We start from the raw sequence: 26,697 nt of genomic DNA, 5'->3' as shown, positions 1-26,697 counted from the left end.
ACAGACACCTCCCTATAAGGGAGGGTGTGCACAGCCAGTGTTGTTTGCTTTTTGCTTGCCAGCGGTTGCAGTTGCTCAACGGGACAAAATGTCGCGAGCATCCATCCACTTGAGTGGTCACTGGCAGAGCTTTTATTGTGAAGGTGCGCTTTGGCGCCCCCTGTCGGCGCCTTGCGTGAATCGCCGCGTGTCGTCCGCAGCAGCAGCAGCAGCAGCAGCAGCAGCATCAGCATCGGCGGCGGACGAGGCGAGCTGAACCGAGCCAGAGCTGGAGCCTGAGCCGGTGTCGGTCCTGAGCCCGAGCCCGAGGCCGAGCCCGAGCCCGAGCCCGAGCCCGACCCCGAGCCGCCACACCGCCACGGCCTGCCTGCTTCGTTTTCTACGTCGGGCGCCCAGCAGGAGGAGCAGCAGCGGGAGGACGAGGAGCTCGAACGGCAGGTGCGCGCACTCGCTCGCTTGGTCGGCGGCGATGGCGTCGGCGCTGCGGCACGACGACGCGGCGACGCTCGGCGCTGCTGCGTGAGGATTTCAGGCCACGCGACGCCACTTCCGGTGCTCAGGTGAGGCCTGCTCGAAAGGCCGCGCGAGCGAGCGAGTGAGCGAGCGAGCGCGCGCTCGTGCCGCCGTCCTTTGTTTCATCCGCCCGCAGCAGCGCGCACGCACGCACGCACGCACGCACGCACGCACGCACCCCCGGCCGGCGCGAGCGCCGCAGCGCGTTGCCGGAGGGGTGGGGGGGGGGGGGCGCTTGCCTCTTACGTAACACGCGCAGAGGACACCGAGCTTTGCCAGTTGGGTTCGTTTGGGCGGGTTCGGCTCGGCTCGGCTCGCGCCTGCCGAATGATGTCATGTGATGACGTCACATGGCGATTTGGTGAACCGTCCGCTTGAAATCCGAAAAAAGGTTAGTGGGCTCCCTGTGTATGCTGCAATAACTAGCAAGACAACAATGTTGGCAATATGATCGTTGGAAGCCTAAAATGCAACCCCCCCTCCCCTCCCCCCAAAAAACAACAACATCAACAAAGCAAATCTTTATTGCTGTTGTCTTGGACAAAAGTGGAACATATTGATTATTGGCACAACTATGACATGTTATTTGATACTTGTCATCATTGATGGCGACGTGCTAACATCTTGTGTTGAAAAAAAATCATCTATACTGTGGGTGTTTGCAGTTTCGGCGGGCGTCTTGTCAAGCTGCCCTTTGTCCTTCACCCCAAGTAGGAGGCAAACTTTTGCACGTTTGGCCCAAGGCGGCATTTGATGGCCAATGGTTGGCCCATGACACTTGCACCCTTGCGCGAAGGGTACGAGTAGGTGGGGCGTCTGCCAAGTGCCCCCTTTGCGCCCTTGCTCCGCACTTGGGCCAAGTCCGCTTCCGTGGCCCCTAAGCCGAAGCACATTACCCACTATTCGTTGCGGATTTGACCAAAATAGCGGGAAAGCGACGACATTCGGTGCAATTCCCGTGCCTAAAAAAAGTCTCTTCAAGTCTAAGTATCCAATTATTACAAAGTTGAGCTCCGAGCGTATTTGCGAAGGCGCCCCCGGACCGCTCGTGCCGCCCGCATTGCTCGCTGTTGCGGAAAGTGAAGCCGGCGGCGCCCATCTTGCCTTGCCGCTCGCTAAGTCTGCTGAATTTGAATATGTTGATTTCTTTGAGGCATTCCACTCCCCCCCCCCTCAAAAAAAAGAACACCGCGCGTGTGGTCTCCGCTTGAACCAAGAAATCTGGGAGGAGCTCTAAATGCACGTCAGCGGCAATATTGAAAGGATAGATCGGAGGGACTCGGCCATTTCCGGGAGCGCTACTCAAAGATTCATCGGCTTCATGTTGTCAGAAGCCTCGACGGTGAAGGCCAAGCAAAGGCAAGCAAAGGCCGTCGGGCACAAAGGTGGCTGGCCAAATGTCAACCAAGCGATGATACCGGCCAGGAAGTTGTAGGGCCGCGGCTGTCCAAATGTTAGCGTTCGAGTCTCCTGCGGAAAATGCTATCATCAAAAATATGTGATCCGAACCTTTTTGCTTGGTTCATCACCAATCCCAATTACGAAAGAAAAAATGGAACACTTCATTGAACAACCCACGACCAATTGGTTTCCTCCTTGATGCGACCAGCGGTTTCGGTTGGCCAAGTCTGCGTCGCGCAAAGCGGGAAACGCTCTTCACTTGCCGAGCGCCAATTGCAAAGACAAACGTACGCTTCGGCCTCGCTTGTCTCCAAAAGAGACGGCGCGGATGAAAGCGGCTTCGACGGCCTTGGCGCAAGTTGACTCCAGTCGCCGGGCGGCTAGCGTCTTAGGGTTAGGGTTAGGGTCACCGCATCGCGAGCGACATCGTCAGAACGCAGCGGCTTCACGGCTGCGCCTTTCTGAGCTTGGACCGCCCGACAAGGAAGAGGAGCAGTCTTGGGAGGGCTCAAAGCAAAACAAAGGCACCTGGAGAGGAAACCAAATATTGCCTTGCCTTGAGCCAAAGCTTGGGAAAGGTGGCCGCCCCTCGTGGCTCACCCGGGCACGGGCAAACTACGGCCCCCGCCCGCCCAACTTGTCCAAGTTTAAAAAAAAAGAGATCCGAACCATCACCTTGTCCCTGCAGTGCCCGCCTTTCTCCAGTAGACCCCCGCGGCCGACCCCCGCGGCCGACCCCCGCGGCCGACCCCCGCGGACGACCCTCGCGGCCGACCTCGTGGCCGACCCTCGCGGCCGACACCCGCGGCCGACCCCCCCGGCCGACCCCCGCGGACGACCCTCGCGGCCGACCCTCGCGGCCGAACCCCGCGGCCGACCTCGCGGCCGAACCCCGCGGCCGACCTCGCGGCCGACCCTCGCGGCCGACCCCGCGGCCGACCCCCGCGGCCGACCCTCGCGGCCGACCCCCGCGGCCGACCCCCGCGGACGACCCTCGCGGCCAACCCCCGCGGCCGACCCCCGCGGCCGACCCCCGCGACCGAACCCCGCGGCCGACCTCGCGGCCGACCCTCGCGGCCGACCCCGCGGCCGACCCCCGCGGCCGACCCCCGCGGCCGACCCCCGCGGCCGACCCCCGCGGCCGACCCTCGCGGCCGACCCTCGCGGCTTCCTCATCGGCGCGCGAGGACAAAGCCTCTCGGATGCCCGCAAATCTGTCTGGCGCTTGCACCTGTTAGCTGCTGCTGTTACACTGTCCTGCCGTCAATACTTGCGGCGCGGCGCATGGTCCGGACGACCATGATGAAAATATTCCTCAGCATGTTTTCCCCCGGGGCGCGGGGCTCTTTTTTTAGGGGGGGCAACCCCGCCAACGCCGTCGACAGCCGTCGACCGGTCTCCCCGCGCAGGCGGAAGGCGGGGATGCGGGGCTGAGCATGCTGCCGGTGCTGATTGTTGCCATGGCGAGCGCGGGCGGCGCCCGGGCCTGCGGACCGCGGGACAACTGCTCGACCGACGGCGGCTCCAAAGAGTACTGCTACTCGGCGCGCATCCGCAGCACCGTGCTGCAGGGCCTGCCCTTCGGCGGCGTGCCCACCGTGCTGGCGCTGGACTTCATGTGCTTCCTGGTCAGACCGCCGCCGTACAAAGCGCCTGCGTCTCGCGCGGGCGGGCCTAACGCGCGCGCTGCGTCTTCCTCCGCAGGTCTTGCTCTTCGTCTTTTCCATCCTACGAAAGGTGGCGTGGGATTACGGACGTCTGGCGCTGGTCACCGACGCCGACAGGTGAGAGGCGCGCGGCGCGGAAGCGGCCGCCCCAGACTTCCCATCCGCACAACTAATAAAGCTGGCATCACCCCGAGGCGGCAAAATGCTAGCAAGCAAGCCGGCGTAGCCAATGTCGGGTTTTCGTCAGGCTTCCTCGCGGCCTGCAAAGACTTTTCCCCTGTGGCAAACGGTTTTTCTCGTCGCAGGTCTTTGGAACGTGGTCCAAATGGAACACTGGGGAAAAGCCGACATTGGCGAGCATTTGCGAGCAGTGGCCGACTCGCGGCTCAGCGAGAGGCGGGCTTCGGGTTGGCTTCCGGCGGTGCGACAATTGAGCGAGTCATTGGGCAAGAGGATCCATCTGGACACGTACGCTCGTGCCGGGGCCCGGCCCTAAAATGCCCACGGGCTATTCATCTTGACGTTCGTCCGGTGGACGCCAATGTCCAATGTCTTTTGCGGAAAAACGCACCCCACCCAGCCCAACAAATGAACTGGCAAAACTCTCCTTAATGAAGCCGAAGTGGTCCCATATTGCAGACGTCTCATTGTGTGGAGGCACGGGTTGCTTGTCGCTTGGGGCCCGGTTCATTTCCTGCTCTCCTGCGGCCGCCGTTGCTTCCGCCTCTGTCCTCTGCTGCTGAGATGCTCAGCGATGGGTCGGCTCGAGCCCAGAGGAAAGCGGTATCCGGGCACCCCCGGAGATACTGTTCTCCTTTTTTTCAAAGTCACATAACATGAGCGAGCGGGCGAGCGAGCGGGCGAGCCAGCGACCTCTGATCAACGGCAGGGACGTGCAGCAAGGCGTACGCGGCCATGTGAAAGTATTTGTTGCGCATATTGCACATCCTCTGCAATACATCAGTGGCACGACGACGCTCTTCGGATATGCCGCGCGGCCCAAGCCGACACCCAACTGACGCTCAGTCGACACCTAGCCGACGCCTACTTGAGACCTGGCCAACGCTTATCCGGCTAATAATGAACAGCGGCTTGTCCGACGTGAGGTGTTTTGCTACGCTTTGTGGCGTGCGGGACAAAATGCGTTCCGCGGTCAAACTGTCGTCATCTTGAACCTGCAGAGGTACTGCTTGCTGCAATGCTGGCGTGGCTCAAACAAGACAAATTCCCCCGTGGGTTTTGAACTTGGCCGATAAAGAGGATTCTGATTGTGATTCGCACGTTTTGATAGCGCAGTGAGAAGTCAACTTCTTTAAATGGTAAAACAATAAAGCACCCAGACAATGGGTGCTTGACTTGAGCGGCTGATAGCACGCTAACAGCCGCTAAGATGCTAACCCTTCTGCGTGCTTGTCCCCGACATGAAAACGATTCAGCCGAAGACGAGACAGGGATAACTATGAGCCGGTCAAAAGGTAATGTCGTGTGTGTGTGCATGTCTGTGTGTGCGTGGGTGTGTGTGTACCGTCGTCCCCGTGGCGTGCTAGCCAGCTAGCGAGTCGGCTCCAGGCCCGAAGATGGCCGTGAGCAGGAAGTGATGTCGTGTTAGCTCCTGGTCTTTGTGTTCGCGCGCGCGCTAGATCGTATGCCTCGGCCGCGCAGGCTCGAAGCCGAGCGCTAACGGCTAAGCGCTAACACTCCCTTTGGCTGTCTCCTCAGCGTGGCGTCGGCGGCGATGCACTCGGACACGCCCGACCGCTACGAACGCCTCACATCCGTCTCCAGCTCTGTCGACCTGGAGCAACGCGACAATGTGAGCACGCTTCCTTCTCGCCTTCCTTTTCTCCTTTGCTCAGCTAGCATGCTATGCTACGTCGAAGAATTCAGAACACGTACGTCGTTAGCAGTCGTCGTCACAGTGACGTGTTGTGGAGCGGTCGCCATGGGGACGGATCAGCATGTTTTCGTTTTAATCCGCCGGCCGCAGGTGATGCTGATGCTAATGCTAATCCACTTAAACACTGAGCAGGTCAGAGGTCAGCCAAAGGGGCCCTCGGAGGCTCCGCCCACTCGGGCAACATACACGACTTGCTTGTTGGTGGCTTTGCTATTTGTGAGTTCTTTTGACCCGATCCCCTGCTTTATTTGCTTGTTTTTTTTTTATTTGCTTGGTTTTTTTTAGTGGGGGGGGGGGAGCCCCATTCCTCACTTATTTGCGTTTTTTTTTTTGCTTTGCTTTCTTCTTTCTTTCGCTGCTTGTTTGTGTGTGTGTGTGTTTTTTTTTAAAGCTGTCAAAGTTAATGCATTAACTTTGGAGATGAATTAAAATTTTATAAAGCGTTTGAAAAAAAAAAATAAAAAAAAGAACTCCGTTAACTCCGTTTTATTGACTTCCTGTGGCAACTGACCTCCGCTCACTTTGCATCCAAACTTAGCGGAGAGGCACTGACGCAGAAACGGACTTTTAGGTAGTTTTACTTTCAAAAGTTGCTCAACAGCTCATTGGAGAAATGCAAAATTTGTGCACCTTGCGAAACCAAATTCGAATACCGCATTAGTTGTACGTCTTTGGCATATCGTTCAACTGTTGTATTTTACTTGAACAGAATCGTATTCAAGGATGAAAGAAAGCTATTAGAACAGTCTTTGAATTGAAGTATACTGTTCATTTTTTCCCACATTCATTTCAAGAGTTTACTCGAGTAAATATCTGTTCCAAGCTTCGTAGAAAATCGTAGTTTAAAAATGCGATTAATTATGGAAAATGTTGCGATGAATTTGTTTTCCAAAACGGAATGGCTCGACAGCACTAGTTGTTTGTTTTAAACCTGATTCCCTGCTTAGTGACATTATTTTTCTACCCAATTCCCCTCTTCTTTGTGTTTTTTTCCCCCCGATTCGCCTCTTCTTCAGGTGTTTCTTTTTTCTTTTTTCCCGGAGTGGCCTTTTGTCCATGTTTTTGTTTTTACCCAATTCCCTTCTTGTTCACATTATTTTACTCGATTCCCTGCTCATTTTTTGCCTTTTTTTTTTCTTGAGTCTGGTTCCCTACTTACTCGATTGCCTGCTTATTTGCATTTTCTTTCGGCCCGACCCCATCCAGGTCAACCCAGACAACAGGAGTATGTTTAGTCTTGGGATGAACAGGAAGTGAGGCCGTCTTAAGTTGTTTCTGCGGTTCTTTTTTTGCGGCCGCAGGGCTTCTGCTCTTGGCTGACGGCCATCTTCCGAATCAAGTGAGTTATCGATCGGCAATCGCTCCTTTGCTGTCTTTGGCGGGGGCGGCTCACGCGAGCGACATCTGCGCCGGCGGCAGGGACGAGGAGATCCGGGAGAAGTGCGGCGAGGACGCGGTGCACTACCTGTCCTTCCAGCGTCACATCATCGGCCTCTTGGTGGTGGTGGGCGTCCTCTCCGTCGGCATCGTGCTGCCCGTCAACTTCTCGGGCGACCTGCTGGGTGAGACCGCGCTGGCTCCGCCGATCCGCTTAGCCGCATGCATACAGACGAGCGGCTGCGCAACAATTTGCGGCTTCATCGACAACTGATCCGTGATCGGATGAAGCGACTAGTTTGAAAATCGATGAATGGTTTCGAGTAGGACCGGGCGAGGTACGGCCCGGGGGCCACGTGGGGCCCGGCCCCAGTCTCTGACCGGCCCTCAAAGCAAAACCTCAAATATATCAAAGCAAAATGTCAAACATATCAAAGCAAAATGTCAAATATATCAAAGCGAAACCTCCAATGTGCCGTGCGCACTGCACACCTTCTTTTAGGGGCACACGTGTGGAGGGGCTAGGCTCAGGGCTCCGACCCCTCTAGCGGCAATTTTCCCCAAAAAGAGACCACAGTGGTCCCATTGGTCGCGACATCCCTATTTCCTCCACAGCGGATGGAAGAGAATACAGTGCGCAGCGCCGCACTTTCATGTACTGTCCGCATCGGCTGTATTCCAAGTCAGCTCTGTATCATTGGACATCGCTGTCAATCATTGACAAAAGGAATGAATGTTAGAATCTTCCAAGCGTGAGGATGGAATTTTCATGACTGCTGCTTAGGGATGGACCGATAGGGTTTTTTTTCAGTTTCAACATCTCACTGTGCCAAATGAGCAACAAAAAAACTGTGAATAAACAGCAAACGGGTGGAGAAAAAATAAGATTTAGCAAAAAAAATGTCAGGCAAAAAAATGCACATCTGATTAATAATCAATAGTATCATTGATTGGACAACTACTCAATACCTACAACCTGAATAACAAGTCACTTTGTTTGTCACGTTATGAAAATGACAAGCAGAAAGTGGTGCTGTGTGCGTATGTTTGTGTGTGTGTGTTTGTGTGTATGCGTATGATTGTTTAGTACGAATTATCAGTAAAGATTTGCTGATAAACCAAGGAGCGGCCAGACCACCGTCCAAAGAAGGTAAACCTACTCACTTGTGGCTAGTAGACTTGTGGATTGTAGACCCGTGGACTTGTAGACTTGTGGATTGTAGACCCGTGGACTTGTAGACTTGTGGATTGTAGACCCGTGGACTTGTAGACCTGTGGATTGTAGACCCGTGGACTTGTAGACTTGTGGATTGTAGACCCGTGGACTTGCAGACTTGTGGATTGTAGACCCGTGGACTTGTAGACTTGTGGATTGTAGACCCGTGGACTTGTAGACTTGTGGATTGTAGACCCGTGGACTTGTAGACTTGTGGATTGTAGACCCGTGGACTTGTGGATTGTAGATGTAATGGAATAGAATGCCTTCTCTTGTCTTGTCTGCACAACAAGATTGAATGCAGGTCATTCTCCAGTGCAGACATGTATACGTAAAAGATAAGAAAAGAAAAGAAGAGGTAAAGAGCAGCATATCTGAAATGTGTACAACACAAAAATCATGCTTGGTTTTGCGCTGCGGTCGAGAGCGGGCCGCGCAGACCCATTTCTTTGGCGCAGAAAGAAAGTGGCTTTGGCTTGTCAGGCTCGGTGAGAGCTGCCCTTCGTAATGTCCTTTGCGCTGCCGAGGCGGGGTCGGGTGTAAAGCGGTCCGTCCGTGATCTTTGTGCGCCGCCTTTCCCCCTACTCCCTGTTGGCCCTCCCTGTCGGTCGCGGTGGCCCTGCCGTGGCGTCGCGCCGCATATCGCCAGGCTCTCAGCGGATTAGGCGGTCCAAGGCCGGCTTCCGAAGTCCAGGTTGGGCTTCCGAAGGACTCTCTGAAAAGTGTCGCCGCTGCTTTCACAACCGCAGTGACCTTTTTCTGCGCAGAAGTTGTCAGCGGACATCAGGATGCCGAAAGAATGGAAAGTGCGGACCCTCTCCGCACGCTCGCCCTTGACGGAAGGGGATATCTGGGATGGGAGCCGCTGCCGCACCTCCTGCCGTTGCCTCCTTTTCCCAGCAGCGGGTCGCCAGCTCGGTCTCGGTTGGGGATGAGTCCCACCACTGCGCTGTGGTCGGCAAGCTTGCCGATGAAGTTGCTGTCGCGGGCTGGACTGTGCTTGCGGCTTTCCAGACAGCGGCGGGAGCTCAGCGCACAACCTTGAAGGGAACCGGCGCTCAGCGTGCGGCCAGAGATGGGGGCTGAGTCTCACTGCCTGGTGCCTGCCGCTAAGGAAGCCTTTTGATCTTGACACGTGTGGGCGGAGGGAGTCCCGGAGTGTCCGATCCGGTGACGAGCGCGTCGGGGTCGAATGTATTCAAAGACGAGCTGTAATCCGCGAAGAGCATCCAGGCGTTGCTCTGCTGCTGCCGCTCCAGGCGGCTCAGCACAGAGTGGAGCGCGAATCTGCGGACGACTAGAAAAGCAGCGTAGACCGCTTTCCGCTGACGCCGCCAGCAAGAGCAGCAGTGCGAGCGGCTAACATTCAAACAGCCCGACCTTGGGGTACCGGGCAAGCCGCCCGACCGACGGAGCCGCAGCCAGCCAGCAAGGCCAACGCGCTGTTGTTGCCCGGCACCAGCAAGACCAGCTGGTCGCCAGCAACGCGCGGCGGGAGCGCCTCGGTTGCCCAGTGAGCTCACTGGGCCTTCGGATCGAGGCCGTTTTGTTTAGCTCTGGCCGAAACACAACAAAAGCGTGCTGGTCTGTGCTGTTTCTGCTCTCCTTTTTTATAGCAGTGTGGTGAGAGATGAGAGGCGCTTGATGCGCTGGAGAAGCAATCTGTCAAAGCACCTGATGGTTACCAGCGTGAGGACCGCGGCCGGATCATGATGGGAGACTTGTTGGCACTGGGATGATGACGATCCGTTGTCGACGGCAAGACGGGATGACTGCCTGGGCCAGGGACAGGTGTAGGCTGGGCAAAGCGGGAGGCAGGAGGGAAAGATGTTGTGACTGTACGAGGTGGGGGAGGGGAGCGTACGTCTCTGTATGCGTCCTGAAGCTTGGCGTCCAGTTGACGCTTTTCCCCATCCGAGTCTCCCGCGACGATGCGGACGGCGTGGGGCTGGGCGGCGTGGGGCTGGGCGGCGTGGGGCTGGGCGGCGTGGGGCTGGGCGGCGTAGGGCTGGGCGGCGTGGGGCTGGGCGGCCCGCCGCCGTTCATCGATGCATCGATGGGGCTCGGCAGGAGCGAGAGCACCGCGTTTGGCTTGGCGTCGGGCGGACTATACGCTGCCGGAACCCTCGGCGGCGTTGGCTGTGTCTGGGGGGGGGGGGGGGGGGGGGAATGCTCATTTGTCATCAAAGAAAGCATGTCCTGGCTCTCACCCTTTGCTGCCTGCCCTGTCTCACGCGGTCCTGTCCTGCCTTCCCTCACAGGGTGTAGCACTGTCCTCAAAAATGCCATTTTCATATGTACAGTCTGAAAGTCTTTGTTTTGTTGCTTTTTCCTCCAGCTGGTGTCCTGTTGACTTTGACCTTGTTGACTTTTCTCTCTGTCCTGTCTCTTCTTCTTTTCAGTCCGTCCCCTCTTCAACCTTGTTTTGTCTGACTGCAAATCTCAATACCCACGCTCTAAAAACAGTTGGGTTGCAAATAACACCGTTTGGGGTCAAAAATGGACCGATGCACGGGTTTGACCCACGTTCTTGTGTTGCTTTGTGCAAAAGAGCCAGCCCAATTTCTGGGGTTGCTTTGTACAAAACTACCCATTTTTGGGGTCGTTTTCTGCAAAAACAACACCGAAAGTTGGGTCGACTCGGCCCAAGTAGTGGACGGCTCCATTTTTGGGGTCGTTTTCTGCAAAAACAACACCGAAAGTTGGGTCGACTCGGCCCAAGTAGTGGACGGCTCCATTTTTGACCCCAAATGGTCTTCTTTGCAACCCGACTGTTTTTCGAGTGCATATGCGCATCGTAACGCAAACGGCAATGGTGGCCGTACGAAAAAGTCCACCGCTGCGCAGAATAGCTGATGCAAATTGTGAGACGACGGAATAGTTGCTGCTTAGACGATCGCTTGAGTGGATGTTCCGTCCTGATCATTTGCAACTTTTGGTCATTTTCAGAAAACAACGCCTACAGCTTCGGCCGCACCACGATAGCAAACCTCAAGTCTGGGTGAGTTTGCTGTTTGGCCATTTTCCTGTGCGTGTGTTTGATGGGTTCGTTTTCCAAGTGGCGCCATTCGGAGCATCTGCCGGTACCGACGGCACGCGAATGACATTGGCGAATGAAATCCAGAGTTCGGACGCTACGTTACCGACGTAAGCGAGATAAGATAAGACAAGAAGGCCTTTATTGATCCCGCAGCGGGGACGTTTTCAGTGTTACAGCAGCAAAGATCACAGAGGTCACACAGAGACGGCGGCATAATGTAGCCATTAATGTATAACATTAACGGCAAACATTCGGAATCAAACCTATGCAAATATACGCAGTAACTATGTGTAGATACACATGTACATACACACCAACATACATCCACATATAAAGTATGAAGAAACACTCATTTTAGCCTGTACGTAGTACAGAGGAAAAATACTCCCAAGTAAGTGACAGTGCTGCAGTGCTGCAGTGAAATGTAAGGAACAGCATTGGATACAAATAAAACGAGACTAACAGTAGTGGGGAATGTTGGGTATTGCACGATATGAGCTCAGGTGCAGGACTGCACAGTTGCACTATTGTCCGCCAGTTTGTAGAGACTACACAATGTTCTTGTTAAACAGTCTGACAGCGGCAGGCAAGAAGGAGCGGCGGAATCTCTCCTTTGCACAGCGAGGGTGTAACAGTCTGTCGCTGAAGGAGCTGCGGAGTGCTGTTAGGGTGCCCTGGAAGAGGTGGGCCGGGTGGGAGTTGTCCAGCATTGACGACAGCTCGGCCATCATCCTCCTTTCCCCCACCGAGTCCACAGAGTCCAGGGAGCAGCCCAGGACAGAGCCGGCCCTCCCGACCAGTTTGTCCAGCCTCTTCTTGTCCCGGGCCGAGACGCCGCCTGCCCAGGTGACCGCTCCCTGGAAAATGACCGATGCAACCACCGAGTCATGAGTCAGTCAGTCACTGAGGAGTGTCCCCTGAACCCCAAAAGACCTCAGTCTCCTGAGTAGGAAGAGTCTGCTCTGACTCTTCCTATAGAGGGCGTCTGTGTTGTCGCTCCAGTCCAGTTTATTGTTCAGATGAACATCCAGGTACTTGTAAGTTGAGACCCTCTCAACATCTGTTCCCCGGATATTCACCGGTGCAGGTGCAGGGTGATGGCACCTACCGAAATCCACCACCATTTCTTTGGATTCCCCCGTATTGATCAGGAGGCGGTTCTGCTGGCACCAGTCCACAAAACCCTGAGTAAGTTCTCTGTACTCCCGATCATCTCCGCCTGTGACGAGGCCGACAATCGCAGAGACGTCAGAGAACTTCTGCAGGTGACAGGTAGGGGTGCTGTAGTTGAAGTCCGAGGTGTAGAGGGTGAACAGGAAGGGAGCCAAGACGGTTCCCTGCGGGGCCCCCGTGCTACAGAGGAGCACGTCAGACCCGCAGTCCTGCGTCCTCACATACTGTGGCCGGTTTGTGAGGTAGTCCTGGATCCATGTGGTGAGGTGGTGGGCCACTCCCGCCCGCTCAAGCTTGTCCCCCAATAGGGTGGGCCGGATGGTGTTGAAAGCGCTGGAGAAATCAAAGAACATGATCCTCACAGTGCTCCCCGCCTTCTCCAGGTGGCAGAGGGAAGTGTGGAGGAGGTAGATGATGGCATCGTCCACACTGATGCCAGGCTGGTATGCCAACTGGGGTGGGTCCGTTGAGGAGCTCACCAGAGGGCGCAGGTGGACGAGGACCAGTCCCTCCAGGGTCTTCATCGGGTGAGACGTTCCGGTCCGAAGCTGTTGAGCTCCTTCGGGTGGGGGGTCTTTGGCACCGGGACCAGGCAGGATCTTTTCCACAGCTGGGGGACTCTGCCCAGCATCAGGCTCAGGTTGAACATGTGCTGGACAATTCCACACAGCTGGTCTGCGCAGGATTTCGAGGAGCTGGGGGCTGATGCCATCTGGACCCGCTGCCTTCCTCGCCTTCACCTTCTTCGGCTGGTTCTTCACCTGAGATGTTGTGAAGGCCAAGGCTGGGCAGGAGGGAGTGGTGGCTGTCTGGTGTAGCTGGGAGCTGGAGACTGTGGAGAAAAGAGGGGAGGGGGTGACACACCCAGCAGGAGGAGTAGGTGGAGGCTGCAGCAGGAGAGACTGAGTGGGGGGCAGGCATCTGATCGAACCTATTGAAAAAGAGGTTCAGCTCATTTGCCCACTGCGGGTCCCCCCCAGTCCGGGTCTTGGGTTGTCCGTGGCCTGAGATGGTCTTCAGGCCCCTCCAGACTCCCCTGGCATTATTCTGCAGCAGCTGCTCCTCCATCCTCTTCCTGTAGTAGGACCTTTTCCCCTCTGTTGTGTACGCCTCCTTGGTGTTGGCATAGAAAAGGTCCAGTGTTTTATTGTCTCTGGTGTGGCAGGTGACAGACTGTGTGAGTGAAGGCAGAGAGGAGGCAGGGCATTTGGGTGCCGTGTTTGTAGCCCGCTCACGGCTGCAGTCAAGATATCACAGGCTGTGTCGCCGTTGGCAGCGGCGGGAACGGTCACCGCCATCACATGACTAAACTCTCGCGGGATGTAGAATGGCCTCATGCCAACAGCTAGCAGCTCAATATCCCTGCTGCAAAGCTGCTCCTTAATCGTGATGTGCCCAGGATTTCACCATCTATCCTTCACAAACACAGCCGGCCCTCCTCCTTTCCTCTTACCGCTCTCCAGCGTGCTGTCCGCACGTATGATTTGGAAGCCGTCCAATTCAACGACCGCGTCCGGCGCTAGCGCTCTTAGCCACGACTCCGTGAATAGCATCAGGCTAGCCTCCCGGAAGTCCCTCTCATGCCGGGTAAGCGCCGCTAGCTCGTCCCTCTTGTTGGGGAGGGATCTAACGTTCCCATTCGTGATAACAGGCGGGAGGACGGGATGGTATCGTCTCCTCCTTTCCCGGCGTTTAAGCCCCGCGCGAGATCCCCGTCTCTTCCTCCTCAGCTCACGGGGGATATCGGGTCGCGCCCCGGGAGCCGGCGCAGGGTTAGCACGGAGCGCTAACAGCTGATTCCGGCTGTAGACAATGGGGGCGCGGCTCCGCGCCAAGTCTCCGGACACGATCGTGCAAAAAATAGCCACCAGCAGCAGCAAGAACACCGCAATTTGGGTGTCCATTGCTACGCGAGTGTACGACCATCAACTATGTGAAAAGGGTATGAGGTAGAATAATAATAAGGTACAAAAACACACGAAAAGGCTCAACGGTCAGCCAGAGCTGCTGTTAGGGCCAGCCACTCGCGCGGCGCCGGAAATGACGATGTGATTTCAAGCAACACAGCCGACTCCATACCTGGCGCACAAAATTGACCACAGAAACAAACTGGGCTTATTTCGCACGGTCGACGTTTTTTGTCACGCGACAAGAAATCCCGGCATGTAGCATGGCTCCATTTGTGGCCGTAAGAAATGAGCAAGATGAACCAATGGGCTCTTTTTCCCCTGGTGCCGATCGGCGCCTAAAAGTGAGGCGAAGGGCCCCGATTTTCTCCTCACGTGATGGGATCAGGACAACTCTCGTATTTGATCTCCGTGCGGAAAATGCCATTGCATCCCATCCCGTGGCGACGTAATTGCAAATGCAAAGACTGCGCGTGCCCCGAGCCACTTCGGTGGCTACTTGAGTGACGTCCTTGCTGTGTGACGGTTGAGAGATTGGCTTGCGTCTTCAGGACCAACTTGTTGTGGCTGCACACGACGTTCGCCTTCATGTACCTGTTGCTCACCGTCTACAGCATGAGACGACACACGTCCAAGATGCACTACAAGGAGGACGACCTGGTAAGAATCAGCGGCGCGGCCGGCGCGCGCCGAGCGCACGCCAAATCCGTCCGTTTGTTCCTCGCAGGTGAAACGCACTTTATTCATCAACGGCATCTCCAAGTACGCCGAAGAGAGTCAGATCAAACAACACTTTGAGTACGTGCGCCTGCCGTCCTTTCGGGAGAATATGCCCACCTGTTAGCGTGTGCGCAGGTTAGCATGTGGCTCCTTTGCCCTACGCAGGCAGGCGTACGAGAACTGCACGGTTCTGGAAGCTCGGATCTGCTACAACGTGGCCAAGCTGATGTCTCTGAACGCCGAGAGGTGAGCGGCCGGCCGGCGGCTATTAGCTTAGCTTAGCTGCATCTTGAAGCGTTTGATCCCTCGCCGCAGGAAGAAGACGGAGCGCAGTAAGAAGTTCTTCACCGACCTGATGGCCAAGGAGCACGTTCCCACCATGATCAACCCCAAACCCTGCGGACATCTCTGCTGCTGCGCCATCGCCGGCTGCGAGGAGGTCGCCCTTCGTTAGCTTACTTGCTCTGGCCGCACCTCGGCGAGACCCAGATGACACTTTGACCGCGTGTGATCCACACCTAGCCGCCACTCAATTGATGCCTAGACGACACTTAACCTGACCCACTGACAAGTACACGACACCTACTTTAGACCACAGATGACAGCCAGCCACCTCACGACACCTCGCCGACACCTCGTGGATCATAGGGCATACGGTCAAACGTGGATTGTAGGACCAGTGTGTGTGTGTGTGTGTGTGTGTGTGTGTGTGTGTGTGTGTGTGGTCGTGGGTTGCTGGCTGGCAGGAGGAGGCGGTCAGCTTCTACACCAAGAGGGAGGCCAAACTGAAGGAGGAGTACCGCAAGGAGAAGGAAAAGGTCCACACCAAACCTCTGGGCATGGCCTTTGTCACCTTCCAGAACGAGGCCATGACCGCCATGTGAGCCCCGCCGCCCCTCCGATGGGCCCCCGCGTGTGTCCCAGCCCACCCGCTGACCCGTCCTCTCGTCCCGGCAGCATCCTGAAGGACTTCAACGCGTGTCAGGTTCAAGGTTGCCGCTGCCGCCAGGAGCCGCGATCCTCGCAGTTCAGCGAAGCGCTTCACGTGCACAACTGGAACGTCTCGTACGCGCCCGACCCGCAGAACGTGCGCTGGTGGGTCCCGGTCCGGGTCGCCGTCCCGGTCCCGGTTCTGGCGGCTGACGTGTTGCCGTGCGTCCCTCAGGGAGCACCTGTCGCTGGGCGGAGTCTCCTGGTGGATCCGCTGCCTGATCATCAACTGCATCCTGTTCCTGCTGCTCTTCTTCCTCACCACGCCCGCCATCATCATCTCCACCATGGACAAGTTCAACGTCACCAAGCCGGTGGAGTACCTCAACGTGAGAGCAACTGCACGACACCTCACCGACACCAGCGCCGCCTCCCCCTGCTAATCGTGAGGAGGAGGCGTCACCCCTCCAGAGTTTGTGACTGCTTGTGCTTCCGCAGAACCCTATCGTGACCCAGTTCTTCCCCACGCTCCTCCTGTGGGCCTTCTCTGCCCTGCTGCCCACCATCGTCTACTACTCGGCATTCTTCGAGGCTCACTGGACCAGGTCTCGAGCGTCAGCGCCAATTGTCACCATACCCCGAGTCCCAATATGACTTCTCATATCAAAATCCCCACTTTGAGTCGCAATGCCACTACTAGTCCTCAGTCACCATGTTTAGTCCAGTCTGCATTTAGTTCCCCGACTAAGAATGACGTAGTTTGACTTGAAGGCGTGTGTGTGTGTGTGCGTGCGTGCGTGCGTGCGTGCGTGCGTGCGCAGGTCTGGAGAAAACCGCACTACGATGCACAAGTGCTACACGTTCCTGATCTTCATGGTTCTTCTTCTGCCCTCTCTTGGCCTGAGCAGGTAATGTTGTTGTTGACAAGTCGGTTTATACAAATGTCACCGGATGCGTTTGACCGCCAACCCCCCCTCAATTGTGCGTGTGTGTGTTCCAGCCTGGATGTTTTCTTCCGTTGGCTCTTTGACAAAAAGTTCTTGGCCGATGGCACCGTTCGCTTTGAGTGAGTCCACGTGACTTACTCGTACTTTTTCTTCACCTGGAGACATGGAAGAAGATCGCTCAGGTGCTGCGTGTTGTCCCTCAGGTGCGTGTTCCTGCCCGACAACGGCGCCTTCTTTGTCAACTACGTGATCGCGTCGGCCTTCATCGGGAACGCCATGGACCTGCTTCGGATCCCGGGCCTCCTCATGTACATGATTCGACTCTGCTTGGCGCCGTCCGCCGCGGACAGACGTAACGTCAAGAGGGTGAGCGCGCGGCCGACCTCTAGGCAAGGACGCATCCCGACTGGGATCGACACGACCCATTTCCAGATGGCTAGGTGCTGACCGGGTCCTAAAGACCGGGTCCGGAAGGCCGGATCCCAACCGGATCTATAGGGCCAAGGCCAGATCCTGACCAGACTTATCAAATCAAGTCCAGAAGGCCAAATCTTGACTGAGACCGAACCAGATCCAGATGACCAGGCCCACAAGGCCAGATGCTGGCCAGGTCGAAAAGACTGGGTCCTGAACACCAGATCCTAACTTGGTCTAGAAGAGCAAGGCCAGATCCCTGACCGGGTTTATCAGACCAGGTCCAGAAGGCCATATCCAGGTTCAAAAGACTATGGCCGGAAAACCAGGTCTTGTCACCAGGTGGAAAAGACTAGGTGCAAAAGGCCAGATCCGAAGTAGATCCAGATGACCGAGGCCAGATCCTGACCAGTTTTATCAAACCAGTACTGTAAGGCCAGATCAAGAAGACCAGGTCCAGAAGTCCAATATGCTGAGCAGGTCTAGGAGCATAAGGCCAGATCCTGGCCTTCCCACGGCAACTGCCCTGACTTGATGTTGTGCCGCCTTGTTTCCTGGCCAGTCGACTAACACCATTTCCTCTTGTGTCAGCATCAAGCGTACGAGTTCCAGTTCGGGGCGGCGTACGCGTGGATCATGAACGTCTTCACCGTGGTCATGGCCTACAGCATCACTTGCCCCATCATCGTGCCCTTTGGTGAGTGAGTGTGGCGCGCGATGAGGCGGCGGCGGCGGCGGCGGCGACAACTCCGACCTAACACCGCCCCGTCCGTCCCGGCCTCAGGTCTGATGTACATGCTGCTCAAGCACCTGGTGGACCGCTACAACATGTACTACGCGTACCTGCCGTCCAAGCTGGACAAAAAGATCCACTCTGGTGCCGTGACTCAGGTGGTGGCGGCGCCCATCCTTTGCCTCTTCTGGCTGCTGTTCTTCTCCACCATGCGGACAGGCAAGTGGCTGCGACAGGAGCGCACCAGCGCGCGCGCTCGCCGATACGTCGGTCGGCAGAAGGTGGCCGGGGCCCCCTCACCCGCATTGCGTCCAGCTTCGCCATTGCGCTCCATTTCCATCCTTTCAGTCGCCGTTGACGAGGGGGCGGCCCCGTTCCATGCAATATTGAGCTTCAGTTCTCCCGTGTCGCTTCCGTGAGACGCAGAAATGCTTGCACAAGTCATTTGAGCGCAAGTCAAGCCAAACATTAGCGAGGCAAAGTTTGGAAGCACGCAGGTTCCAAGATGCCAATTGGCCGATTTCCTTGGAAAACCACAACACAAACCCCCCCCCCCCCACACACACACGTATTCACCACATTTTCTTTTGACACCACATTTCAATTGATATCCCCCAATTCTTCTTTTTCTTTTTGAAAAATTGTTTTTCATGGCGATTAAAGTGAGTGTCACTTATTCAGATATTTTCTCCGGGAACCTATCCCCGCTAGTGGGGCAAATGCCTGCTGGGTTTTTTTTCAGGAGAATTTTTTGTCAACCTGACTCTCCAGTGTCCAAAATGTGTCAATCTGATTACTGGATCTGCCGCAACAACTTGACGTGAAAACGATTTTGCTGTCCGCTGATAGTGTAGTGGTACACACGCCTGAGTTGTGTGCGGGCAGCGCGGGATCGATTCCCGCTCAGTGACAGCGTCTATGTGTGCCCTGCGACTGGCTGGCGACCAGTTCGGGGTGTGGTCTGCCTTCGCCCATTGACAGCTGGGATAGGCTCCGGCAACTCCCCGCGACCCTATATAGGATAAGCGGTTTGGAAGATGATGACGATTTTGCTGTCCCGCTTTGGGAGGCGCGAGCTAACGGTGCTAAGCGCGCAGGTTTCGAGACGCCCACGTCGGTCTTCACGCTGGTGGTCCTGGTAGTGACCATCGTGGTGTGCCTGTCGCACGTCTGCTTCGGACACTTCAAGTACCTCAGCGCTCACAACTACAAGGTAGGCCCGCAAGCCGCCCGCAAGCCGCCCGCCCTCCCGCCCGCCGGCACTAACGGCGCCTTGTCGCACGGCAGATCGACACCAAGGACTCGAACGCGGAAGTGGTGGAGAACGGACGTCCGGCCCGCAGCTCCGCCTCCCCGCCTTCCAAATCGCAGGTGAGAGGTCGCCAGCAACAAACGGCAACTCGGCAGTTTGATGGAGCTCATCCTCGGTCCTCCAATTTTCCATTTGAATTCAAGTATTTAGTGACCCAACCCTCATGAAATCATTTTTGATTTTTTTTGTTCGTGGATTTGGATTTTTCTACAATGATTTTCTGTTGTTTTTCATACAAATATGATAGATGTGTTCAATGATTTGTTTTTAAATTCTTTGAAAATAGTACATATATTTTAATTGAACACGTTCAAGGGAAACACCGCACAATTCTAGTCAAGTAAGTCATGGATGCTGAATGAATATTTCCATTTCAGGGGCTAAAAAAATCTGTGGCATTCACGCAACCAAAATTCTTTGAGAAAAGTAATGGTTCGTGCGAATCTGTGACGTGATGACAATTGATGAAGCCACAGTTTTCCAAATAAAAACTTGACATGTCCGTTTTCCACAATCAAGGAACAACTGATTCAATGAGGTAATGAACGAAAAGAAAATCTGTCAATAAAATCGCTTGTGCTCATTCGCGATCAGGTAATTAGATGAAACAATTATTTAGTGGAATTGACAGATGTTGGACGCACAAAACAATGAAATTATTGAATGAGTTCCATAATTAAGAAATGCTAATTCATGGTCACTTATCCCGCGTGTCGTTCAAAAAGAAATCTCGATCTTTGCGGCAGCGAGTTTGAAACGCGCCGCAGTCATGTTATGTCCTTGGGTAAGCTTAGCGACGTGGCTAACACGCTTTGCGTCCCCCTAGCAGCAGATGTACATCGCCCAGGTGCTCCAGGACCCCAACTCGGACGAGCCGGGCGGCGGGGGCGAGGAGGACCGGGCGTCGTCCCAGGACGACGACATGCTCAACGGCGGCAACAACATCAACGAGGCGGATTTCCACTCGGGGGAGGACAGTCTGATCGCAAACGAGGTCCGCCAGTAACTGGGCGTGGAGCTCCACGGAGGGGGCGGAGACAGTCCACGGTCCTCGCCACCACGCGATGCTAGCGAGCGAGCTGCCGAGCTCGCTGGCTAGCGCCACTGCACTCGCGAGGCTCCTCCCCTTCCTAGCCTGAAGACTTGACCCCGAGCGTTGTCGTGGGCACCAAAGAGCCATCATGCAACTGGAAACGCGTCCCCTCGCCTGGCCGCCGCCATCCGTCGTCACTCTCATCGGTGGCTTTTTTCCGAAGCGGTCGCTCAGGACTTCTCTGCTCGGCACGTCGACCGCTTTTGACTCATCATTCGTCTGGACTCCGCCGTCGGACCTCCTGCCGGACCCCGACGGCGACTGGACCTTCAAACGTCACGTGACATCGTCCGACTTCCCCGGCGGTCTTTGCGCGCACCGCCGTTGCCAATCGCTGGGACGCCGCAGGAGCGGATCGTGACTGGCAAATACGTCTCGCGACTGGGTCCCGACTGGATGCGGCGAGCCGTGAAAACGTGTCACAGTCCCACATCCGACTCCCCGTTGGGAACGCATCACAAGTGGACTCTTGCGCTGACTTGGGATCGATTCGTCGAAGCTCCTGCCAGGCCCTGACGGCGACTGGACAGGGTGGAGAAAGGCGGATCGGTCGTGACTCACGATTCACTGGTTTCGGGGCCTCGGCCCTGAAAGTGGGGAATATGAGTAGGAGGACGAGTCGTGACCGGAGCGACGAAAACGTGTCTGAGTGGCACGTTGAACTTCTGAGTTTGAATGCGTCACGACCGAACTCTTCCGCTGTCTTTGTCGTTGTTTTCACGTATGCTAGCGGGTGCCGCAAGCCAACGCACGCGTGCGGCGTGCTAGTGCCGCTAAGCGACGAGATTTTTTGACCTCCTTCATCTGCCAGCTTCTGTATTAAGTGCGTAGGAGGCCTCGCCTGTTAGCCTAGCTTAGCACTGGGAATAGATTAGCTCATAGAGCAGTAGGTTTTAGCTTCATTTGTCTTACATTGACGCGACACCAGCAGGTGGCGCCCTTTAATGACCTCACTACGTACGACACATAGGTGTTGTGAAAAAATGGCTAGCTAGGTGGCTTGCTAGCACTAGCCTAAAGCCAGCATGTCCACAAAGCGCCGGGAGACATCTTGAACTCTAAAGCCGAATGCAACTCAACATTTGTCGTTTCTAATCTGGCATTCGGCGTTACGCTAAGCTAGGCTAACTGCACTTTCTTTGACGGCTGTCCACTGGCGCCGGTATTTATTTTTTTTTATTATTTATGTTTGTCTTCCGTTTGGAGTGAAAACGGCAGCCGTCTTGAATTCAAACAACTTTCTGGAGCTAGCTAGCTAGCTAGCTCATTGGCTTATGTTAGCAAAGCTAACAAAACTGTTTGTTTTGCGCCGATTCAAAAGTTAAAAAAGAAGCCGATGTGTCACAGACAGAGCTGGGCATTCCGTCCCAGGGACACCCATTTTGTGGACGGACGGACGGACGAAAGACTAGAAGACTTTTAGAAAGGACGGACTACGCAAGTACGGAAGTGGGTTTTGGTCCGTCCCTCTATACGTCCCTAACCAGGTCAGGTACCGACCGGACGCGTTGTGTTGGCTTCTTTTAAAAAGCAAGACCACAGCATGTCCTCGTCTACGGAGCCGCCTTCATGAATTGCCCGCGCGACGCTTTTCATGTGCTTCCCAGTAGTCACATTGCCCATGCATATTCTGCCCTCTAGTGGTTCAACACGTGTCATACCATGGATAATGCCACAAGACGCCATTTCACTGACTGACAGAAACTCGCCCACCCTGTCTTAAGTTGTGAGTGTCATCTGGGATAGCAATTTTGTTTCGTTCACATTTAGTACCTTTTCCTTTTGCATGCCAAGTATGTAGTCCTTTGTGTGGGACATCTTTAGACCGTAAAAATCTCTACCAGCGTCTTCATTTAAACGACCGGAAGTGGAAGTCTTTGTTTCCTCTTCAAATAACCTTGTGTTATTTTGCAAGAGTTATTTGATCAAAACTGACAACGTCTTGCGTTAAAACGCAAAGTTTTGCAATAAAACGCAATAGTATTGCGTTATTACTCTATCTTAAATATTCTCCTGACGTCCCCCTGGCTTGCTCCGGTCGGCATCATCATCTTCATCACATCACGACCGTCTTGTGTTGCAGCTAAATGCTATCTTGGTTTTTAACGGTTGGAAACAATTCAGTCCACTCCCAGACGCTAAGTGGGTGTGCATAGGAAATGAGCCAGCCAATGAGCTTGAAATCATGTTGCTGAGTACAGAGGTGGTTTTTTTGTTGTTGTTTTTTTTTTGGGGGGGGGGGGGCAGATGGACGGAACGCAAGTGCTTTAAAAGGACGAGGAGGACGATTATTTTTATGAAGAAGGGCGGAGTGAGGAGGGCGGAAGGGTACTACCCAGGTCGCGGACGGAGGACGGACCGGCCGTAAAGGCTCAAGTGCCCAGCTCTGGCCGCGGACACACAAACCTTTCCCGCCGTTTGTGGCTGCCATGGCAACAGGAACAGGAAATGAGTGAGGCAGTCATTTGAAGAAGATTGACAGAGATGTCTCAGGTGTGTTGTTTTCCTTCAAAGATGTTTACATTGCGTTTTGTTTGAGCGCGCGCGGCGTGGCGTGGCGCGGCGCGGCGCGGCGTGGCGTGTAACGCAGAGCTGAGCTATGAAAGCTGTGGTGAGCAACACGGCAGATCTCGGTGGGAGGTCCGGCCTTTGCGGCTCCACGCTGGAGACTTTGGCCGCTGCGTACTGCGTCCTTACTTTCCCGTTGTCCCCTCGGGGTGACTTCCCAAGCCGTGTCCTCATTGGACGCCGGTGTCAGAAAGTGGCTGCTCTTTGTCTTACCTGCGTCGCAAGTCGAGTTTCTCCACGGTTCAACGACGGACGAAAGAAGCCCCCGCCGAAAGCTCGGAAATAGCCCATGACGTCCCGGCGCACCCGTGAGCGCGGTGTCACGTTTGCAAAACGTTGCCCAAAAGTGTCAACCGATGGAGGTGCAGCAATTCATTGATGAATCGACCACCACCTTGATCATCAAATCGTCGTTTAGGGAACTAAAAAATTGTCCCAAGTTACTCCGAGCGCTGTCGTCCTACTTGAAAGCAGACTTTTGAGTAGAGGACCCGCTGAAGAAGATCTGCTTTTACACCGGGGAAAAAACAAAGATGCACGTTTTGGCCGCTTTTTCTGGCAGATGGTAACGGACACCGCCCGACCCACCCGCCCGACCCACCCACCCACCCACCCACCGACCCACCGACCCACCGACCCACCGACCCACCGGCAGCGGAATCATCGTCCATCCATGTTTGTGCATTTTCTGCACCGTCAATTTGAAATCATGTCCTGCTTTGGAATAAAGGGATGGAAATGTGAGCGTTTTGTCAGTTGATTTGGAAAACAATCATGCAAATGGGCAGATGGCGTGAAAAGAATTGTTAGCTGCAGCGCTCCGACAGAGGGAAGCCTTGGAGGGCAACGCTTCCTGTGAAGCCAAAGTCCCCGGCCCGCTTTGATTGTCCGCACGCTGGCCTCGTGTTAACGTCCAAAGAGCCGATCGGCGACTCCCGTCGTATACGAGCAACCGCCGTTTTATTGCGAGGGAGCGGGAAACGGAAAACAGTGAACGTTGCGTGACAAAGGGAAAGCATCGAGGGCTTTGCTTATTTGCAAGCCTTTCTTTCGACTTGTGGGAAGGATTTGGTTTCGCGCTGAAAAAGGGAAGGGCTGCTGTCCGGGACAAGCGCCCAAATGTGCGTACAGTCAATCTAAGGTCGACGTCCAAGTGCACTGGACGCCGACGTCACTCGCGCTAACATTTGATTGGAGTTCTTGCTGTGCGCCATTCTTTCCGCTCGTATGCTACTTCTTGATGTCGACCCGTCGGTCAATGAAACGTCTCATCAATGGTCAGCGTGGACACCCCTTGATGGCCCACAGCGGCTTTGGCCGTCTCGATGATCCGCGCGTGGCCTTCTTCCCGCTTCTGCTCGCTCAAAGACGCTCCTGACCAATCGACGACGGGAAGCCAAAGCGGAAGGAGGCAAGTTCTGCCAACCAACCCGCACTTGCCGACCTTTTGCGCACGCGCCCGCCACCGACCGCGCGGGGGCCGCACTGGACAATTCCCAATATCCGGCCATTTCTGGTAATACCCGCGATGCAACGCGCCTTAGTCGGTGAAAACAACATTGCTTTTGCCTGTGACAGCATATAAAGCTTGCAAGAAATCATGGCTAGAAGTTGTTGTGCGGTTGGCCATCGGCGTTATTTGATGGAGACGAAACTATCGTTCCATCGGACTGTTGCGGGGATTCAAGCGACCCCAACGTCTTGATGATTGCGTCCCGTCATTTCTCACAAGCGACCGCACAGGCACTTCCTGTTTGGCTTTTCACAATAAAACGGGATGTACTTAAAACAGGTTACGGCGCCATTACTGTGTGGACCGTGAACGTCGGAGAAAGTGGGGCGAAGGAGTGACGAGAGCGCGACTGGACGCTTCGGAATGGAAGCGAACCAAGACCGCGGTGCTGTGTGGTGAGCACTTCTCAAGTGGTAAGACTCGTTCTCGAGTGGGATAAAAATGGCACTTTTGCCTCCGCGGACGGATTGTTATAGTGGTCAAGCGACATTTCATCACATTTTGAAATCAAAATAATCCTCACAAATCAAATGACAACGACCCAAAGTTCAATGCTTTTCACCGAGCGGAGAGTTTGTTTTCACCGACTTGACCGCCATTTTGACTTGTGAAAGCCAATCAATCCCAAAAGCCACACTTGCACCCGTGTGCCCCTCACTTGCGCGTTCCCGCCGCGGGTGTCCCCATTCTGCCGAGTGCTCTCTGGCCCCGCCCTCTTTCCGCATTTGGGCTGAGCCCGCATCCGCGGCCCCTCAGCCGAAACATGTTACCCTCAGTTCATTGCGGATTTGACCAAAACAGCGGGAAACTGACGACATTCGGTAAATTCCCGGACCGAAAAAAGACTCTTCAAGAGTGAATATGGGATCATTACAAAGTTTATCATTCGTATGTGTGTAATTTAATCGACGTTTTAAAGTCATCGTTTACCTAGGTATTTTGTCCTAGTGTCGCTGCCGTACTTCTGCGCATGCGCCTCATCGTGCAGGAGCCGCAAATAGTCCAAATAATGGATCCATAGCGCCCATCGACTGGAAGTCCGAGGCCGAGTTTTACTTTGCTACTACTTTACGGAAGTTTTAATATGATTTTGACCAGCAAAATTGCCAAAACAACAACCCGCGCCGCCATGCTCGCTGACGCGGGGTCATAAATCAATGACGTCACACGCAGTGTCCCAAGTCTGCAGTTTTTGTACACTTGTAACGTGCGGTCTCGAACCCTTCGCGCACTTCAGCGAAGACCGTAGAGTGCAAGTGTGGCTTTTGGGATTGGGCCCTGGTTGCAAGTGTGGCTATTGGGATTGGGCCGGAGAAGAAGTAGAGCCGCCGCCAGAGCGCGGCAGCGATTAGCATCCCGGACGCTAATGCTAGCGTGATGTCTACGACCTCTAAAGCGGTTCTGGGGTTTTCTGTGCTTGCCACTGTGGGCACCGTGGTTGCGGTCCACGTCAAACAGGCCTGGGATAGACAGGTGAGCCCAAGCCAGCACAAGCGAGCCACGGCCACGAACACTGCATTTTGCAAAGCGAGCTGCCCAAGATAGCTAGCAACGAGGTGAGGTGAGGGGGGTGGTGAGGTGAGGTGAGGTGAGGGGGGTGGTGAGGTGAGGTGAGGTGGGGTGAGGTGAGGGTGATGAGGTGGGGGTGATGAGTTGAGGTAGGGCTTGCAGTGCATTATTCGTGTGTCGCTAGCAACACTGTTACGTTGATTTGCTAACTCAATTTGGGTGCTACGTCGACAGTATTTCTGCATGAACTGACTTGACACATTGAACAACTTTCATCGACTGATTAAAGCTTACAATGCTGCCCTTATTAGTTGAGTGCATGAATAAGTTGTTTTTGTCCTGCTGACTGCAGTCCAGGCAACGCAATTGACTTACTTGGAGAGCGCTGGACTCTCCTGTTGCACTTGGACACATGTTGCCTCTATTAGGGCTAGGACTAGTATTTATTTATTTTTTCTGCATTTTTGTATCGGAATGTCATAAGTAAGTGACGTTCTTGTTGGCACCGTTGAAATGTTTTGTAGGTCTCGGGTCCATAAGCCCAATTAGCAATTTACAAAACAACCACTTATGGCTGTAACCGGTTGGCGCGTGCGTGCGTGTGTGCGCGCAGCGTCTCCGCGAAGGCGTCCTGAGAGATTTGGAGCGCGTGGAGCGCAAGAAGGAGAACGTGCGACGCCTGCAGGAGAACCGCAAGTTGAACGCTCACCTGGAGGAGGAGCTGCGGCGGCAGGCGGAGCGCTGAGGTCCAGTTGGCGGCCAGTTGG

At 55.0% G+C, this 26,697-nt stretch overlaps 2 protein-coding genes across 5 annotated transcripts; both read left to right on the top strand.

The window, feature by feature from the left end:
- Window positions 1-161: 161 nt before the first annotated feature.
- LOC147146698 (mechanosensitive cation channel TMEM63B-like) lies at window positions 162-23,652 on the top strand. 4 transcript variants are annotated; one of them, XM_086032587.1, is made up of 24 exons: window positions 162-560; window positions 3,270-3,542; window positions 3,619-3,698; window positions 5,018-5,056; window positions 5,301-5,394; window positions 6,780-6,817; window positions 6,898-7,040; window positions 11,021-11,072; window positions 14,743-14,851; window positions 14,919-14,989; window positions 15,077-15,157; window positions 15,227-15,350; window positions 15,658-15,791; window positions 15,869-16,006; window positions 16,077-16,230; window positions 16,340-16,446; window positions 16,663-16,749; window positions 16,842-16,907; window positions 16,992-17,154; window positions 17,794-17,899; window positions 17,987-18,154; window positions 19,033-19,148; window positions 19,223-19,306; window positions 20,074-23,652. In XM_086032587.1, the coding sequence occupies exons 2-24, from the start codon at window positions 3,351-3,353 to the stop codon at window positions 20,251-20,253; spliced, it is 2,526 nt and encodes an 841-aa protein (XP_085888713.1). In that variant the 5' UTR covers window positions 162-560; window positions 3,270-3,350; the 3' UTR covers window positions 20,254-23,652. The 4 variants fall into 4 exon arrangements, with proteins under 4 accessions (XP_085888713.1, XP_085888711.1, XP_085888710.1 ...); XM_086032585.1 differs by lacking the exon at window positions 162-560 and adding an exon at window positions 760-904 and having other exon boundaries at window positions 20,077-23,652; XM_086032584.1 differs by lacking the exon at window positions 162-560 and adding an exon at window positions 760-904.
- Window positions 23,653-25,343: 1,691 nt separating this feature from the next.
- pet117 (PET117 cytochrome c oxidase chaperone) lies at window positions 25,344-26,691 on the top strand. Its single transcript, XM_086034002.1, has 2 exons — window positions 25,344-25,894; window positions 26,544-26,691. Exons 1-2 carry the CDS (start codon window positions 25,799-25,801, stop codon window positions 26,673-26,675), a joined length of 228 nt encoding a protein of 75 aa, XP_085890128.1. The 5' UTR covers window positions 25,344-25,798; the 3' UTR covers window positions 26,676-26,691.
- The last annotated feature ends 6 nt before the right edge of the window (window positions 26,692-26,697 follow it).

This window comes from Filicampus tigris, chromosome 6 (genome assembly GCF_054856515.1).
Source record: "Filicampus tigris isolate MCC_2025a chromosome 6, RoL_Ftig_1.0, whole genome shotgun sequence".
NCBI lineage: Eukaryota > Metazoa > Chordata > Actinopteri > Syngnathiformes > Syngnathidae > Filicampus > Filicampus tigris.
Note: the sequence above shows the minus strand (reverse complement) of the source record. Positions and strands in the feature narration are given on the sequence as shown.